General features: G+C 33.1%; 3 protein-coding genes across 7 annotated transcripts in view; all 3 read right to left on the bottom strand.

Moving 5' to 3' along the window:
* LOC144552869 (putative GPI-anchored protein At4g28100) overlaps nt 1–16,611 on the bottom strand; it is a 66,743-nt gene that overhangs the window by 6,046 nt on the left and 44,086 nt on the right. The gene's annotated exons all lie outside the window — the stretch shown is intronic.
* LOC144552866 (equilibrative nucleotide transporter 3-like) lies at nt 120–15,051 on the bottom strand. Of its 3 annotated transcripts, none has more exons than XM_078300883.1 (10): nt 15,047–15,051; nt 4,431–4,492; nt 4,238–4,342; nt 3,680–3,835; nt 3,090–3,233; nt 2,882–2,987; nt 2,440–2,621; nt 1,852–2,012; nt 1,470–1,728; nt 120–390 (listed from the first exon to the last, which is right to left on the bottom strand). In XM_078300883.1, exons 2-10 carry the CDS (start codon nt 4,476–4,478, stop codon nt 283–285), a joined length of 1,269 nt encoding a protein of 422 aa, XP_078157009.1. In that variant the 5' UTR covers nt 4,479–4,492; nt 15,047–15,051; the 3' UTR covers nt 120–282. The 3 variants fall into 3 exon arrangements, with proteins under 3 accessions (XP_078157009.1, XP_078157008.1, XP_078157010.1); XM_078300882.1 differs by lacking the exon at nt 15,047–15,051 and adding an exon at nt 4,850–4,969 and having other exon boundaries at nt 4,431–4,490; XM_078300884.1 differs by lacking the exon at nt 15,047–15,051 and adding an exon at nt 4,819–4,893 and having other exon boundaries at nt 4,431–4,490.
* On the bottom strand, nt 6,588–11,605 carry LOC144552867 (equilibrative nucleotide transporter 3-like). Of its 3 annotated transcripts, none has more exons than XM_078300887.1 (10): nt 11,540–11,605; nt 11,097–11,161; nt 10,888–10,992; nt 9,894–10,049; nt 9,518–9,661; nt 8,957–9,062; nt 8,545–8,720; nt 8,146–8,306; nt 7,400–7,658; nt 6,588–6,868 (listed from the first exon to the last, which is right to left on the bottom strand). In XM_078300887.1, exons 2-10 carry the CDS (start codon nt 11,136–11,138, stop codon nt 6,761–6,763), a joined length of 1,257 nt encoding a protein of 418 aa, XP_078157013.1. In that variant the 5' UTR covers nt 11,139–11,161; nt 11,540–11,605; the 3' UTR covers nt 6,588–6,760. The 3 variants fall into 3 exon arrangements, with proteins under 3 accessions (XP_078157013.1, XP_078157012.1, XP_078157014.1); XM_078300886.1 differs by lacking the exon at nt 11,540–11,605 and adding an exon at nt 11,404–11,512; XM_078300888.1 differs by lacking the exon at nt 11,540–11,605 and having other exon boundaries at nt 11,097–11,279.

The raw sequence follows: 16,611 nt of genomic DNA, 5'->3' as shown, positions 1-16,611 counted from the left end.
GTAATTACTAAATGTCTCCACACCACACACACGTGTGTGCTCCTCCGACAGAGAATAACATGCACTTTAAAATCAGAAGTGTAATTCAAAAATCAAAACAAGATACTTTGCACAAGAAATTTCATTCGAACAAAAGCTTATTTGCACTAATTTTTGCTAAATCTACAGACTAGGAGTTACTATATAATTTAATAAAGAACATGATATAACACTTTCAAGCGTGAGTTCACCAATCCCATTAAATGAAATAATATGAAAAATGTTGCTGTGCTTAGGCCATAATCACCAGCCTTTGCCGATTAACCACAACCAATCAAGCGTAACTCCAGAGGAAATACCAGCTAACAGGCATAGAGCCAGGATATTACCTAGTGCATTTTGCTCCGGTGCCTGTAAAATCAAATAATTACATCATTCAAACGAGTTACTTGAAAAATTTGTCAGAGATGCTAATTTCAGTAGTAGGATAAAAATGCCCCATTGTTTTCGTACCCCAATCATGCATCACATCCTTATCTCTATTTTCAAAGTCCGAATAGTCAATCCGAACCACTCAACATGATCTCTCCGTATTAAAATGTGCTTGGACACCAAGTTCATATTTTTTTTGGAAATTTTTTACTATTTTTTTAGATAGGTACAAAATCACTGTTATATAGAAGGTTCAAGACCATCCAAAAACAATGATTTTGTACCTATCTACAAAATAGTAAAAAGTTTTCAAATAATATAAAATTTGTTGTCCAACATGTTAACATGGAGATCAGCGGTTCGGATCGACTATTTGGACTTTGAAAATAGAAATAAGGATGTGAGGCATGATTGGGGCATGAAAACAATGGGCATAGTTCACACAAATTTCCATTGTAACAAAAAAAGCCAAAATTTGACCTGAAAAGGTAAATTTGACATGACACCGAGTTCCTGACCAGACCTTTAGGTTGTTCTAATCAAAACCCTAAACCCAGACCAACCTAATCTGCATTCCACAGTAAGATTCGACAGGAATCGATTCTAAAAGCAAAATTACTCCCCAGTTAAACCAGGCTTGAAGCTCAATTCAAATTGACCTGAGAAATAAGCTGGTTAACTTCAAAAAGTCTGAAATTATCTCAACCATAACTCGAATGCCCCGAAATAAACCAAAAAAAACTCAAATACCAGAGCTTACCTTCAATCTCATTTGAGTTACCCCAGACTAAGAAGCAACATGACCTCTGAATTAATTTGACCTAAATGACCAGGAAACCCAAATGACACAAACCCAATTTGGCATCACATCAACTCAACCTGACCAATCTTTGGCGCTTCTATTTGAAATTAATGAGAATAATAGTACTATGATGCACCAATCATCTCTAGACTAGCACATACTTCATAGCATCACACACACACACACACAGAGTAAATTGAAATTTTGATCTTGAAAGTATTTTGAAAATGACCATTTTACTCCTGTGAGAACTAACCTTGTATCCTTTTGGTGCCTCTGTGAAAATACACACAGTGAGATAACCATTTGTCAACCCTAGAAAGGATGTAAGAAAGATCATCCAGCCTTGGTCGCCGTATTTTGCCGTAAAATAAAATGCAGGAATTAAGAGGAAGCGAGAAAGAGTTGCAGCCATAATTCCTTTTCTGGAAGTCAACTTTATGCATTCGATCATAGGCAAATATCTCCCGATTAAATCCAGCACATTGTACATGGCAATCAGTACTATCGCGTACCTGAGTGGTACAAAAAATAAAACAAGAAATTTTCTAAGCCAAATAAAATGTGGAAACTATTTAATTATAATACACCACCTAATTAATTGAAAATAATTGCTTCTAAAAGAGAGGAGAACTAACCATGTACCGAGTCTGTGGGTCCCAGTATCTTCTGACAAAAATCCAGGAAAGATGGATAGTGTTAATACGTAGATAAGATAAAGTGAGATCGCATGGTCTATATTTTGGAGAAATAGATCCTTAGTTGATAAACGTCCTAGAAGCTGTGGGTCCTCCTCAGCCTAAAAAAATAAAAAAAATAAAAAAAATAAAAAAGTTAAACAATCCTTCAAGAAACAAGTTTAGCAAGGTGCCTCATCCTTAGTTTTTTAAAGGATGTATGCACAGTAAGCAGTATTTGGTGTGAATTAATAATTCAAGTTACCAAACTCTCTTAATTTCTTTTGTAACACCAAATGCATACTTATTTCTACACCACTTGTGCAGACATCGAAAGCAAAGGATTTGTTTCTGAAATAACTTGTCGATTGGTAGGAAAAAAAAACATTTTTCAATTATCTTTACAGCAAAACTGATATTATCTATATCTATGCTTCATTGAGGTAGAAGCATGACATAGAGGGTTTTGGTGATAATTTTGACATTTTACTGGGTGTACCTAATAATGACCCTAATTAATGAAGAGATGAAAGATGAGTAAGAGAGAACCGCAATCTGGGACTGAGTGCGATGCTTGACCCCACCGGCAACCAGGTCTGCAGCTACAGTTAAAGATCCTTCAGATGCAGCCTTCATGCGGTAATGCTTCACAATGGGTACTTTTGGAAATACATACGCATATAGAAATAGACATAACAGCTCGAAGAAGCATGTTATGGCGAAGAATAAAACTGAAAAAACAAAAGTAAATTAAAAAGAAAAAAAGTTAGATTAGACCACATCTCTATTTTGTTCATTTGCATCATATTGTTATTTGATTGTTTTGAACCTGATAGTAAAAGAGAAAGAGAACAGATTGTGTAAGTTGGACCTGGTAAAGGCCTAAAAATGTCTTAATAAAGTGTAATCCGCTAATTAAGGGTAAGTTCAGACAAAAGATTAACCAAACTAAGGCTTAGTTACAAAATTTAAGATAATTTGGTTTACATACGAGCGCCCTTTCGAAGGCCATTTTGGGAATCTTCAAAGGCTGCTTTTGTCATAATTCTTAGTGCTGATGTCAGCACCCCTGATGCTGCCAGACCCGCCATAAATGACTATAGCACAATTACAAAATAAGAAAAACAACTAATTAGTAGGATTATTGCAAGACTGCAAATAATTAGAGATATTTATTTACTAGATTTAATAAAGAGTACCTGCATAAATTCGGGACACATCAAGGCAAGGTCACCAACCATACCGCCTTCTACAAACCCATCCGCCACACCAAAGATCGCACTGGCCAAGCACACACCAAGAAAGACACTAATGCCGCCTTCCCCTCCAGTGGCAACATCCAGCTATGTAATAAAATTTCAAATATATTGGCATCAGAACATACTAACATTTACAAAGTAAAAATACTTAGGAAGTTTACAGAAGCATCCCTACTTATCAAGAAATTTCTGAAGAGCCCTAATTAGTTAGGTACAAGTTAACCAATAGAAAAAATTTCAGATGTTGTAGTCATTTGGTTTTAGAATTGTGTTAACCAGAAAACAATGACAACCCCCCCCCCCCCACACACACACAAATAAAAGTATTAAGCCCTTTTAATGTTATATTCCATTTACTAATTCCAACAACCATCAAGCATCTGAAATGAAGAAACAAAGATAGTATTTTCAATTTACTAACTAGTTTATATTCAAATGTGAAACTCTCAATTCGTAAATGTGCAGATATTTTTTATTTTTCTTTTGTAGATTAGAGAATGATAAATATATATGATTAGAGTATGCCTTACAATGATTAGTCCTAAACTGCTCACAAAAAATAGCACAAAACCAACTAAATTACGCAGACGTGTGTTGCCTTTTGCTTCCCGGTATGTTAGAATTCCAATGGTTATCAAGGCACAAGGTTGGTACACTATGGTGAGTACTCTTGTCGGATGAAATTTCTGCAATTTAGTATAGTCCAATTTTTCAGAAATGTTAACACAGACAGCAATATATAAGAAAACAAACAATAATAGATCTTACGAACAAACAAGCATTAGCTGTGGCCAAGAAATTGTAGCTCGATGGGTACTTTATGAATTTGAAATTTTTAATAGAAACATCAATAAATTGGGTAAATTTGTGAGTTTATGAAGTTTAGAGGGGGGAATACGTAATTTTCAGTTTTTTTGAGGGGTATACATGAAATTCCCCATAAGAGTTAAACAGGCATTAGTTGTGGTCCAGAAATTGTAACCATTGATTGTATAAGACAGTTGCCTTCCTTTTTATAGGAAATTATCAGTGAAAGAAAAAGAACAACTTTTACTATCTTTTATTTTGCACTAGAAAATAACACATACCGGAAAGAGAGCTGAGTAGTAATCTTCAATGGTTAGCATACTGTTCCATGCTAAAAGGGATCCATTTCCAAGCAACCAGCAAACAAGTATTGCAAAAAGTTTTCTCTGTTAACAAACTATTAAATTAGCTAATGGAAAAAAAATCAGACAATGTCAGAAAAAGAAAAGAATATAAAACTTAAGCAATGTGTACCTCTTTTGTATCTCCTTTAACTGTTTCAAGGCTACCCATGGCCGCCATTATGTCAAGAACCTTTATTTAATTAAAAAAAGAAGTAAAACGCATAAATTATTGAATTAACAAAAGAGATAAGTTAAATTCATCATGCATGAGTTCAATTTTTGTCAATTTTACAAGAATTTAACTAAAACGGAGGAGGCACAAATTCGATATTTACAGTATACCAGTACCAGTAGAGAACAATTAGAACATAGCAAATTTACATTAAAATTCATCTACATTTCAGCAATTCAGATGAAATTCAAAACAAAACCCCAAAGAACTTGCTCAAGCGCAAAAACCCATAGCTTTCAAAGAGAATTAAAGAGTATGAATTACTAATTCTAAAGAAAAAAATTACAAAAAGGCGCGTACAGAGAGAGAGCACGCACCTGCGTATGGAAAGAGCTGAGATGAGAGGTGATGAAGAGGAGAATCAATCCCCTTTAAATAAATAAAACGAAACAATGTGAAAAGCAGAGAATCTATTTTTGAGATAATTTATTCTGATACATCTCTATTTAACTCATGGCAGTTGAACGCGTATCCTCTGCATCAACTCAAAACGGAATCTTTTGAGTTAATGAATCTCAGCCGTCTGATTTTAAACGGAGTCAATCCGGCCCCTGATTATGATATAGGGGCCCTTTATACTAGTGCGGATGTAGTCTACACGAATCTTAATACAGATCGGATGGTCAGGATTCATTAACTCAAAAGATTCTCTATTCTCTTAAGTTAATGCAGAGGATACGAGTTCGTGGCAGTTGAAACAAGAGAATATTTTATAAATAGAAAATGCACGCTCTTTTATTTTCGGAAATGTGCGCACGAGAAATAGAATACTAGCGCTTTTTATTCATTAATTCGCCATGCTTGAATCGTGTGTTTTGAAGGGTAAAGATATTAACATAGCAGTTTTACTTCATGTAGCGCACAAATCATATACAACCTTATTTTAACCATATTGTATATGCGCTGCATGAAGCAAAAAATATTCTGTCAATAACTTCACCATTATTTTATCATCTTGTGCAATGTGCCTATCTGTCATTCTCATCATAAATCTTATTTTTAATATTTACTATTCATTCATGTTTTATTTTGTCATTTTGTTATTCATAGTAATGATTGATCTAAGTTATATTAATATTCTTTGTGAAATTTATGTTTTTTTTTTCAAATGTCAATAATTAATATATTATTTTCATTTCGAAAGACAATTTATTTTAAACTATATATTTATATTATTTCGTATTATAAATTTATACATGATCCTATTATTATATTGGAGCTTACATTGGAAATTATGGTTTATAATTGTACAAAAAATATGCATTTACTATAATTTGAGTCCGCCATCAGAGGGTTCACATCAGAAAATAGAAACCCTACTTTTTTTCGAAAGTGTTCACATTAGGAATTGGGGTTATATATAGAAACGAGTGTTAATACTAAAATTAGGTGGCAAAGGCTGGTTGGTTGAGCTGTCTTTGTCTAGGTTGACTAAATTTGACATCAGAATATCATATACTTAATTTCGCCGAGCTTTTGGACTTTTGGATTATATGTGATGTGACTATAGATATGTACATGTGTATAAAGTTAAAGGTTAGGATCATCAATGATATTTTTATTTGATATCTTTTGTCAATCGCCAGTTATAATTATAAATAAAAACTTGAGTTATAGACACCACTGTTGTAAATAACGATATGCAGTTATTGAATGGACATAATACCGTCAAATGATTAATCATAAATAATCGAGAATAATCCGTCGATTTATCGGAAAAATCCGTGACAGTTTGATTACCGCGAACTACTAATCGGCCGATTCCGTAATCGATATAAATGGATTTTTTTTACAACACTGATAGACACGATTTGTAAATAACATAAAGTCTCTTTAAAAATATAAGTTCACTTTTGGTTAATTTAGGATTTACTCTGGACATATTTTATTTGTTTATAAGATTTATGTTAGCTATATTATGGTTCAATTTTGTCTTACTATCAAACCCTTAACAATTATCTTAATTTAATTTATCTTTCCCACAGAGAATAATCATTCCAAGACACTTAATCATAAAGCCCAAAAAAATCCAAAAAAAATTAAAAATAAAAATAATCAACTCAATTACATTTAATTTTTTTTGATAGTTTGTTCCAACAAGCTTTTGTTGCCTACCAATTGCTTTAGATGCAGCAGCTAATTTTGAATGCAATCAACAACAGTACAAAAATTACAATAGCAACGAAAGGGCGCCGATAAGTAACCGCATTTGCGTGCGCCTTTATAAATCACCAGCCTTTGCCAATAAGCCACAACCAATCAAGAGTAACTCCACAGAAAAGACCTCCTAATAAACACACCACCAGCAAATTACCTAGTGCATTTTGCTCCGGTCCCTATAAAAAAATTCAAAATATTATATCATTTAACATAGTTAATGTGGGTAGTTACAGCTTACATTCAACTTTGATGTTTATGTATTAATATCTTTGAAAATTATTATTTAAGTTAGAAAATTAAAATTGCAGATGTGTTCTTTATGTTTTAAATAACAAGTCTTATAGTTGTTCAACCTTCCATTAAATAATTTAAAATATTAAATGGTGAAAAAGGAGTTATAAACTTATAATGAATTTATGATGGATAACTGATCAAATTCTAAATTGAATAAAATTTGCTACATGCATTTTATAATTATTACGAACACGTCTAAATTTTTTTTTTATATTGAACAATATTTTGCAATATATCAACTTCATTAAATTCCTAAAATCACGACGAAACAATTTTTGGGAAGTCAAACTGCAGCAAACAAAATATGACTATACCTCAAATACCAGACTGTACCGACTGATATTTTTTTTATTTACTAATGACTATTTTACCCTTGCTGGTCTTAACTAAGGAATTAGTCATGAAAATAGTACCTTGTATCCTTTAGGTGCTTCAGTAAAAATGCACACAGTGAGATAACCATTACTCAACCCTAGAAAGGAAGTGAGAAGGATCATATAGCCTTGGTCTCCATATTTTGCAGTAAAATAAAATGCCGGAATTAACAGGAAGCGGGAAAGAGTTGCGATGAGGATGCCCTTCCTCGAAGTCAACTTGATGCTTGGAATAAGAGGAACATACCGGCCAATCAAATCCCACACATTGTACATTGCAATCAGTACCAGTGCATACCTAAGTGGTACATTTACAAACTAAGTCAACAAATTTGAAGGGAATACTTTTCAAAAGAAACATAAAACAGGAGAAGATCTATTATAATAAGAGTGAGGCTATGGTACTATGCATAGCGCATATTGGTCTATACTATGGATCAATATCTCCATTTCGGAGTCCAAAACATCGATCTGAACCGTTCAACATGATTCCATATAAAAATGTACTTGCAAATTAAATTTAGAACATTTTTACTATTTTTTTACATAAGTAGAAAATCACTTGATCTAAAAAATTCTAGATTAATAAAAAATAGTGATTTTTTTACCTATTTAAAAATAGTAAAAATTCTAAAAAGTATAAAATTTAGTCTACAAGTACAGTTTCATATTTAAATCTGAAAACGAAAAGATAAATCTGTACTCTGTAGTACTGACCAATTAGCCTCACTCTTATTTAACATCAAAAGTAGAATTCTGAAAATAATAAAAGAAGGAAAACTCACCATGAACCGAGGCTGTGGGACCCAGTGTCTTCGGACAAGAATCCAGGGAAGATAGACAACGTTAGTACATAGATAAGGAATAGCGATATGGCATAGTCCATATTTTGAAGAAACAGGTCTTTGCTTGATAAACGTTCAAAACGCTTCGGATCCTCTTCAGCCTGAAAAATTAAAGGAAAACTCTTTAAAATGCAAAAGACAGTTCCATTTTAAAAAAGCAAAAATAATTCCTTAGGTTCTCAAAAGACATATGAACAAAACCAATGTTTTTATAGGATAAAAAGTAGTTTGTATACATGATTAAAATATGTAGGGATGCTAGACATGCTTGACATTATTTATTTCAGGGTCCAATTGTCATTTCAACATATTTCAGGGGCATGTGTGAAATTTGCGTACCGCATTGTCAGAGTTGTGCTGGATGCCAGCAGCAACAAGGTCAGCGCTGACGGTTAGGGACCCTTCAGAGGCAGCCTTCATGCGGTAATGCTTCACAATGGGTATTTTGGGAAATACAAATGCATATAGAAAGACGCATAGCAGCTCAAAGAAGCATGTTACAGAAAAGAATAGCACTGAAAAACAAGATACATAGCAGTTCAAATTTTTGTTTCATCTAGTAATTCATCTGTTTTTGTAATAAAAAAAAGTCGGATTTGTTGCAAAATTAAAGGTTTTTTGTGCATCATTTGACACTTGACAGTAAAGTGGCATCATTGGATGAATGAATGAACCTAATTGTGATAGTCAAAATAAATGAATTTCTATTTTTAAAAGAATAAATAAATAAAAAATATTTCATTGCACATACTAGCTCCTTTGCGTAGACCGTTCTGAGAATTCTCGAAAGCTGCTTTTGTTATTAGTCTCAGTGCTGATGTCAGCACGCCAGACGCAGCCAGGCCCGCCATAAATGACTATAATTCCACAACACAGAGAAGCAAGAAAACTACTCAATGAACCAAAAGGAAATAGATAGATAGTATCTCTACTTTCAAAATCCAAACAATCAATCTGAACCGTTCAATAACTTGTAGATCAAATTTTCCATTTTTTAAAAAAAAGTTTACTATTTTTTTAGAAAGGTAGAAAATCACTTGATCTAAAATTCCAGACCCTTCAAAAGGTAGATTTTCTACCTATATAAAAAAATAGTAAAAAAAAATTCTAAAAAATATAAAGTTTAGTCTACAATACAATTCAAAAATAAATAACACTTTGAACGGTCCAGACCAACTATTTAAACTTTGGAAACGACAATACTGATCCGTAGTACGGACCAATCTGTGCTATGCACAGCACCATAACCTCACTCAAAGGAAAGAAATAGATAACAGGATCCATTAATTTGACTCATTAAAAGAAAAGGTACCTGAAGAAATTCAGGGCACATGAAGGAGAGATCACCGACCATGCCACCTTGCACATGAGCATCCGCAACACCAAAGCACGCACTGATGATGCACACGCCGATAAAAGGACCAATTCCACCTTTACTTCCAGTTGCCACATCCAACTATAACACAAATCATGAACTCAAATTAATATTTTACAAAAATCAAAATAACTTGTAAGAATTTGCAGAGGTCTCAAACTATCCTTTATTTTCATTGATTTTCAAGTTGACAGTTCATTAGTATTGGGAACTGATAATCATAACACTTATCCTTTATTTTCATAACAACACAGGGGCATTTACGAAATTTTAATTATTTTAATGGTACTGATGAGATGAGACAAGATCTTACGATGACCAGTGCAAGTGTGCTGAAGAAAAATAGAATGAAACCAAACAAGTTGCGTTGACGGGTATTGCTTTTCGCTTCCCGGTACGCGAGAATTGCAATTGTAGTGACAGCAAAAGGTTGGTACACTACTGTCAGTACTCTTGTTGGATGGTAGTTCTGCAAATTTTAGTTTATTCCATTATTTCCAGAAAATTAATATTGATTATAAAAAGTAAACCAAGCATTAACAAACTTCTCAATAAAGACATTAGGCATTCCCTCTGATCATTAAATTCTAGCTGAGGCTATTCTGGTAATTTTAATATTCAGTATCATGGGCAATTGATTCAAGCTTGGGGTAGAATGGTAATTTTAACAAAAATAGTATAGGTGTTCCTTATAGTCATCAAATTCTATCTAGGGGTAGTCTGGTAAATTTAAACTTTCATAAATGATAGACAAGTTATCCAACTTACCGGGACCGGGATCAAAGGTCCTATATTATTAATTCTTAGTTTTATAGGGTTATATAGGAAAACTGAGAATAAATTACAGAAGCAAAATAAAAATAAAAAAAGAGTGAGTCTATGTTACTATGCATATTACGATTTGGCACCGTGCTACGGCTCTATATTCGAGTTTTCAAATCCTAACGGTCGATCCAAACCGTTCATCTTGTTCTCCATATTAATATGTGTTTGGAGACCAAATTTTACATTTTTTGAAATTTTTTTACTATTTTTTTAGATTTATTGAAAATCACTATTTTTGGATGGTCCAGAATTTTCAGATCAAGTGATTTTCTAAATATCTAAAAAAATAGTAAAAAATTTTCAAAAAATGTAAAATTTGGTCTCCAAACACATATTAATATGGAGAACAAGATGAACGGTTCGGATCGACCGTTAGGATTTGAAAAATCGAATATAGAGCCGTAGCATGGTAACAACCCGTGATATGCATAGTACCATAGACTCACTCATAAAAAAAATTGAAAACAAAACATAACACATACAGGAAAGAGGTAGACATAGTAATCTTCGATTGTTAGCATACTGTTCCATGCAAAAAGAGATCCATTTCCAAGTAACCAGCACACAAAAATAGCAAAAGGTTTACCCTATCAAAGCAAATAAATAAATAAATAATCAAGTCAAACAGTCAGAACCAAACTTCAAAGGAGAATTTTCAAAAGGAGAATATATAATTAATTTATTATTCTACCTGTTGCTTTGGAGCTTCAGCTACACCAGTATCGTAAACCATGGTGTATGTATGTCTCCAAAATTCTACAAGCGAAAGAGAAAACATGTCTGAATAAAAGCAAATTTCGAAGCACACAGCCTAAAATTTCATTTTTCAAACTGAAATCGAACAATTTAACTTTAGTTTCCACCAAAACTGAGATGGTAATTAAAAGAAAAACAGTAAACCAGTAAACTGAATAAAAGGATATAAAATATATTCAGACATTACATGCTGCGACAAAAAAACACCACAACTGGCGCCAAACTACAAAGAAATTATCTACCTGGAAAAGGAATTGCTTCAAAAGCGAATGCAAAAGCTTCCTAAGTAGATATAAAGATAGGAATTCCGAGGAAGAGATAGAAAGAGAGAGAATCAATCAAGCAAAGTGGAGTGGTAAAACGGGGCAAAGTGCACACCTTTTATAAGGAGAGGAGGAGAGGAGAAGATTCCCTTGCGTAGTGAGAAAAGGCGAATTTAATAGTGTGCCAATGAGAGAATCCAGCTGCGCCATTTTTCTTCTTTGACTTTCGTTGAGTGATCAGTAGAGCCTGGTTCATTTAATTAAAGGGAAATTTTCTGATGTACCAATACAAATTTTTGAAATAGCCAATATCCCCATAAAAACACAATAATATCCAATATCCCATAAAAACTTAACAAAGTTTCTTCTATCCCCATTTAATCATTTAACTTTTATTTAATTATATATTAAATATTATTTGACCAATATACCCTTCTAATATCAAATAGAGGTGTTCTGTACAACAATTGAGGTGCTGTGCTGCTAATGAATTGGAATCAGGGATGATATAACTGCCGAAGGTTTACTTGTTTACTCAGGATCTCAGGATTTTTACAAAGATTTTACTTAAGACAGTATATTTCTCCGTTAAGACAATATATTTCTCCATAGAGAGACAATACTAATAACAGCTAATTGCCCCAACTTGACGTTAAAGTGCGAATGAGATGATATACCATCTAATTCTTAAGACATTATCTCTTACAACAGCGGGTATAGAGTTAGAAGATTGTTGTAAGCGAGAAAGAAAACCTTGAGCCCAGAGAGAGGATAAATCGGGTATGGTACCCAATAACAGGTTTGATTTGAGGCTAATTACCTTGAGACCGTCAAGCTGGGACAGAGCCAACTGTACCGGTCAGGTTCAAGTCTTCAAGTACCAAGCGCATGACCCGGCCGCCGTTGCATGTGACCCCGAGCCACGTGGCATGTGGAGAAGGGTCGGAGCGGTTCCAGGTTCAGAGCGCACCTAATAACTGATCGGAGACAGTGTAGAAGTTGAACAAAGAGCGGTGAGGTTATTGTCGAGTGAGCTGGAGGCAGAGGAGAGAGTTCGTGGTTAGGAGAAAAATGCATTTTGTTTTGGCCTCTGCCATTTAATCCTGGAGAGAGGAAGAGAAAAAATAATAGAGAATACAGACATATGGTAATTAGGGAAGGAAAATGAAACTAAAATGCATCTCGTTCTTTTATTACAATTAAGCATGAAGCACAGGAAAGGGATGAAGAAGATGATTAGAAACAAAAATCACGTTAAAATTAAAAGGGTATTTTTGTCAAATCAAATTTTAATATAATTAAATAAAAAGTTAAATAATTAGATGGGGATAAAAGAAAGATTGTTAAGTTTTGATGGGAATATTAGCTATTATTGTGTATTTATGAGGATATTGGCTATTTCAAAAATTTGTATGGGTACAGCAGAAATTTTCCCTTAATTAAAATAAAAACAAAATTGGTGATTTGAAGAAGAGTAAACGGCGAGGTTCAAATTTAATAAGACTAGTGTGGTGGTGGACTGGTGGGGGTGGCCTGGTGGGGTAAAGTTGTCCTAATGCTCTTCATTACCTTATACTTTGAGTTTAAAAATAAATCGTCCGATTAGAATCCGCTAAAATCTGGCCCAGCCCAATAAATAATGAACGGGTAGAATTTGATTACACAATTTGAGGTACTTAGAGGTCGTTCGGCAACAAATGATTAAGAACTTAAGGAGTGCTAAGGAGTCGATGTTCAGTTGTCTTAATCCGTGAATAAAGACTAAAGAAGCTAAAGGAATATGAGTGCCGTAAAGTCCGAATAAAAAAAAGCTAAAAGAGGTGTTCTTAATCCGCGCTAAGGAACCGGTGTTCGGTAGGATTAAGCAACTAAGAAAGTTAAAGGAAGCGGTTTAAGTCTTAAAGAGGCTTAATTTTTTGTTGCCAAACTGTCCCTTAGTGAAATAGATTAGAAGTAAAGTGAGGGGTCCGGATCCGCTAAAGTAACCCAGTTTTTGAGTTTAGATCCTGACCGTCCGATTCGAATCCGGCCCAATCCAATCTGAGGTGGAACGCTCTGAGTCCCTTTAATTTGATGGTCCCGATATAGACTCGAAAAAATTGTTACTTTAGGAGATCCGAACTCGTAAAGGGAGGCAGTCTAGACTGAGTGCGTATCCTCTGAGATATCTCAACTTTTGCGTGATCGATGTGTCCGGTGCCTATTCGGGGTGATGTAGGGGGTCAGTACTATGTGTGCTTTGAGATTCGTGCAGAACATATTCAAACGTTTGGGATTTTCAATAAAGTCACGCAAAGTTTGAGATATCTCAGAGGATACGAATTCGTCTAGACTCCGGATTGACATTTTTGAGGCAGATCGATAGATGGAGTGCTGCCGGAGCACTCTGTAGTCATCACTGAGGCACTGACATATGGGACCCGCAAGGGGGATGCATTTGTGGGGACCACCTGTCGGGATAATGGCTATTCCTTGCACGGCGCAAAGAGTAGGACTTTTGGCACTGATAATTAATAATGATCCTTTGTAGTGAGATAGGTAAGATATTCGGATTCCTTGTTGCGTAAACTCTGTTACACTTCGTGTTACAAGATCCTGATTTCCACCGGATTTTATTGCAGAAATGGGGTAGAAACCCATGGAATTTTTTGGATTTCACAACTCGTAAGATAAATTTTCTCAAGACATATTCGGACCACTTTTTTTTTAAAATGATAATTTTTTCAAATTTCAAATTTGCTAGAAATTGTGTCAAGAAATACAAAATTAAGAATAGGTAAAGGCACCGAAATTTGTATTTATAGCACACAAAAAAAAAAGATAAACCAAAACAATCTAGATTTGAGAGATTTCCATATTTACCCGGGCTCCACAGCCAATCGAAACTGCAAATTGGCTTAGAGGTCCCCCAAAAGCACAAAAAATGCACTGTAATATTGAATATATTCAAATTTTGAGGATCTCTAAGCCAAGCTGCGGCCCCCCATAAATGGGCTGTAGATTGGCTGTGCAGCCTGGGTAAACGTGGAAATCCCCTAAATCTAGAGTGTTTTTTTTTATTATTATGGTATTTAAAAAAATTCGGGTAAAGGCATAATTAAAGATGGCATATTAGCACTACGTACTTTGGCACTATTGTCATGATTATCGAATACGATATGATTTATCTGAGATGATCAGGTTATGAGAAAAAATGCCTATTATCTGTTAAATTATATAGATTGTAAAATTTAATTGTTAATAAAAAATATTCTATGATATGAAAAAAAATATATATATTCTATACTTGAGCAAATGTGCAGAAGATTTTGAAAAGAGTTAAAGAGTTCGAGCCCTCATCTCGGGGATAAAGATTAGTGCATTGTCATTTAACTAATTTTTAAAATAAATATGAAAAACACGTCTCTCGCCTTTAATTATTTACAAAAGACCCCATTATGTACAAAAGATGTTGGCTATCTGAATATTACATAATTAGTTCTAATTTCATTTTTTTTTTTGCCATACATTTTATAATAACAAAACATTCACATCCTGCATTAAAGGACGAGAAAAAAAATTCTTACACTTAAATCCTATTTTTTCTGCCAATTAAATATTTTTAGTCAAATCTCATATTTTAGCGTATGAAAACAATAAAAATTAGTTAAAAGGGCAAAAATGATCCCGTCATCTTTCAAGCCAGGAACATTGTGGTAAAAAAACGACCTAACAACATAGATTAATTATATCTAATATATAGGCATAATAAATTTAGAAAATAAAAAAAATCATTTCTAATTTCACATTTTTAAAAAGATAAATTACAATGAATTAGCAGAATAAGGAATAAAAAGGTTCGAGAAAAATATTCTGGCTTTAACCTTTGAATGAAGCAAATTATTGTTTTGGTGTGTTGAAATATGAGACCCAGCGAAAAAAGAAGAAGAGAAATTACAACGAAATTAGCATAAGGAAAAATAATCTCCTCTTATAGTAGTGTATAGTAGTCCTTTTTTGATAACACCGAATTACATCTTATATTTTAAAATTTTTAAAGTCCAAATAGTCGATTCAAACCGTTTGACATGATGGATATATTAAAATGTGCTTGCAGATCAAATTTTACATTTTTTTTTTATTTTTTAAGTATTTTACAAAATCATTGTCTTCGAACCATTGAATTTTTGTACACATCTTAATAAATAGTAAAAAAATAAAAATAAAAGAGTAAAATTTGATCTGCAAGAACATTTTAATATATTCATCATGTTAAACGATTTGGATCGATTATTTGATCTGCAAGCACATTATAAAATTCTGTTATAATAGTCATATCTATCAATGTCAACTTTTGAAGCTGAAATCTGCCCTTTTCAACTTTTAAATTAATCTTAAAAAACCAGTTATATCAATTATCTTGGAATTACACGGCCTCTTAGAAACGCGCTGAATTCCGTTGCTCTCTAAATAGGAGAGCAGGACCATGCTATTCATAATCTAACTGTTCATCTGAATTGAGATTCGTGCATAAATAAATTAAATGGTTAGATTTTGAATAGCAGGATTCTGCTCTTCTATTTGAAGATCGGATTCCTTGAAAACTTGCAAGATATCATGTAAAGAAGTCAACTCAACGTCTCAACCTATGTGACCAATTTCAAATTTTCAGATTTTTTTTTTTTGTGTGGGTACATTCACGGCCCGAAGGCTTTAAATTTTTAGATATCGGAGAAACCGCATCCTACCTTAAATTTTGCAAAACCGGAGAAATATATTATGTGTTTTAAAATAAAAATAAGTAAATATAAAAAAATAAAAAAAACATGTAAAAAATAGTTATCTCTTTATTTATATATTTTTCATGTGTATAATACTACAAAATTACAAAGCTTTACTTATATATATCTATTGTAAATTGTCATATAAATTAATTTTAATAATAAATGGAAAAAGAAGTTTCAAATGGAGAAATGAATTGTGGTAATTAATGTCAAAAGTTATAAAATGAAAGAGTTACAAATGAATATTTATAACTATTAATTTTATAACACTCATCTTGAATGTCTATTACATAAGAATTTATAAGAATTTGTCTCGTTAAAACATTACTGGGAAAAAAATATATTATTCTTTTAATACTTAATTATAATCTCATCAAAAAATCTTGTGAAAAAATCATAGTTAAAGAAAAAATATAGTGCATAT

This window comes from Carex rostrata, chromosome 4, assembly GCF_964058835.1.
Source record: "Carex rostrata chromosome 4, lpCarRost1.2, whole genome shotgun sequence".
Taxonomy (NCBI): domain Eukaryota; kingdom Viridiplantae; phylum Streptophyta; class Magnoliopsida; order Poales; family Cyperaceae; genus Carex; species Carex rostrata.
Note: the sequence above shows the minus strand (reverse complement) of the source record. Positions and strands in the feature narration are given on the sequence as shown.

Excerpts from the sequence above, each read along its gene's own strand:
- LOC144552866 (XM_078300883.1), bottom strand. The coding sequence starts at position 4,478 with ATGGCGGCCATGGGTAGCCTTGAAACAGTTAAAGGAGATACAAAAGAG. Across the intron at positions 3,836-4,237 it reads ACTACTCAGCTCTCTTTCCG|AAATTTCATCCGACAAGAGT; the intron begins GTATGTGTTATT and ends ACTAAATTGCAG. Across the intron at positions 391-1,469 it reads AGGCACCAAAAGGATACAAG|GCACCGGAGCAAAATGCACT; the intron begins GTTAGTTCTCAC and ends TTGATTTTACAG.
- LOC144552867 (XM_078300888.1), bottom strand. The coding sequence starts at position 11,183 with ATGTTTTCTCTTTCGCTTGTAGAATTTTGGAGACATACATACACCATG. Across the intron at positions 10,050-10,887 it reads ACTATGTCTACCTCTTTCCT|AACTACCATCCAACAAGAGT; the intron begins GTATGTGTTATG and ends TAAAATTTGCAG. Across the intron at positions 7,659-8,145 it reads TCCCACAGCCTCGGTTCATG|GTATGCACTGGTACTGATTG; the intron begins GTGAGTTTTCCT and ends TGTACCACTTAG.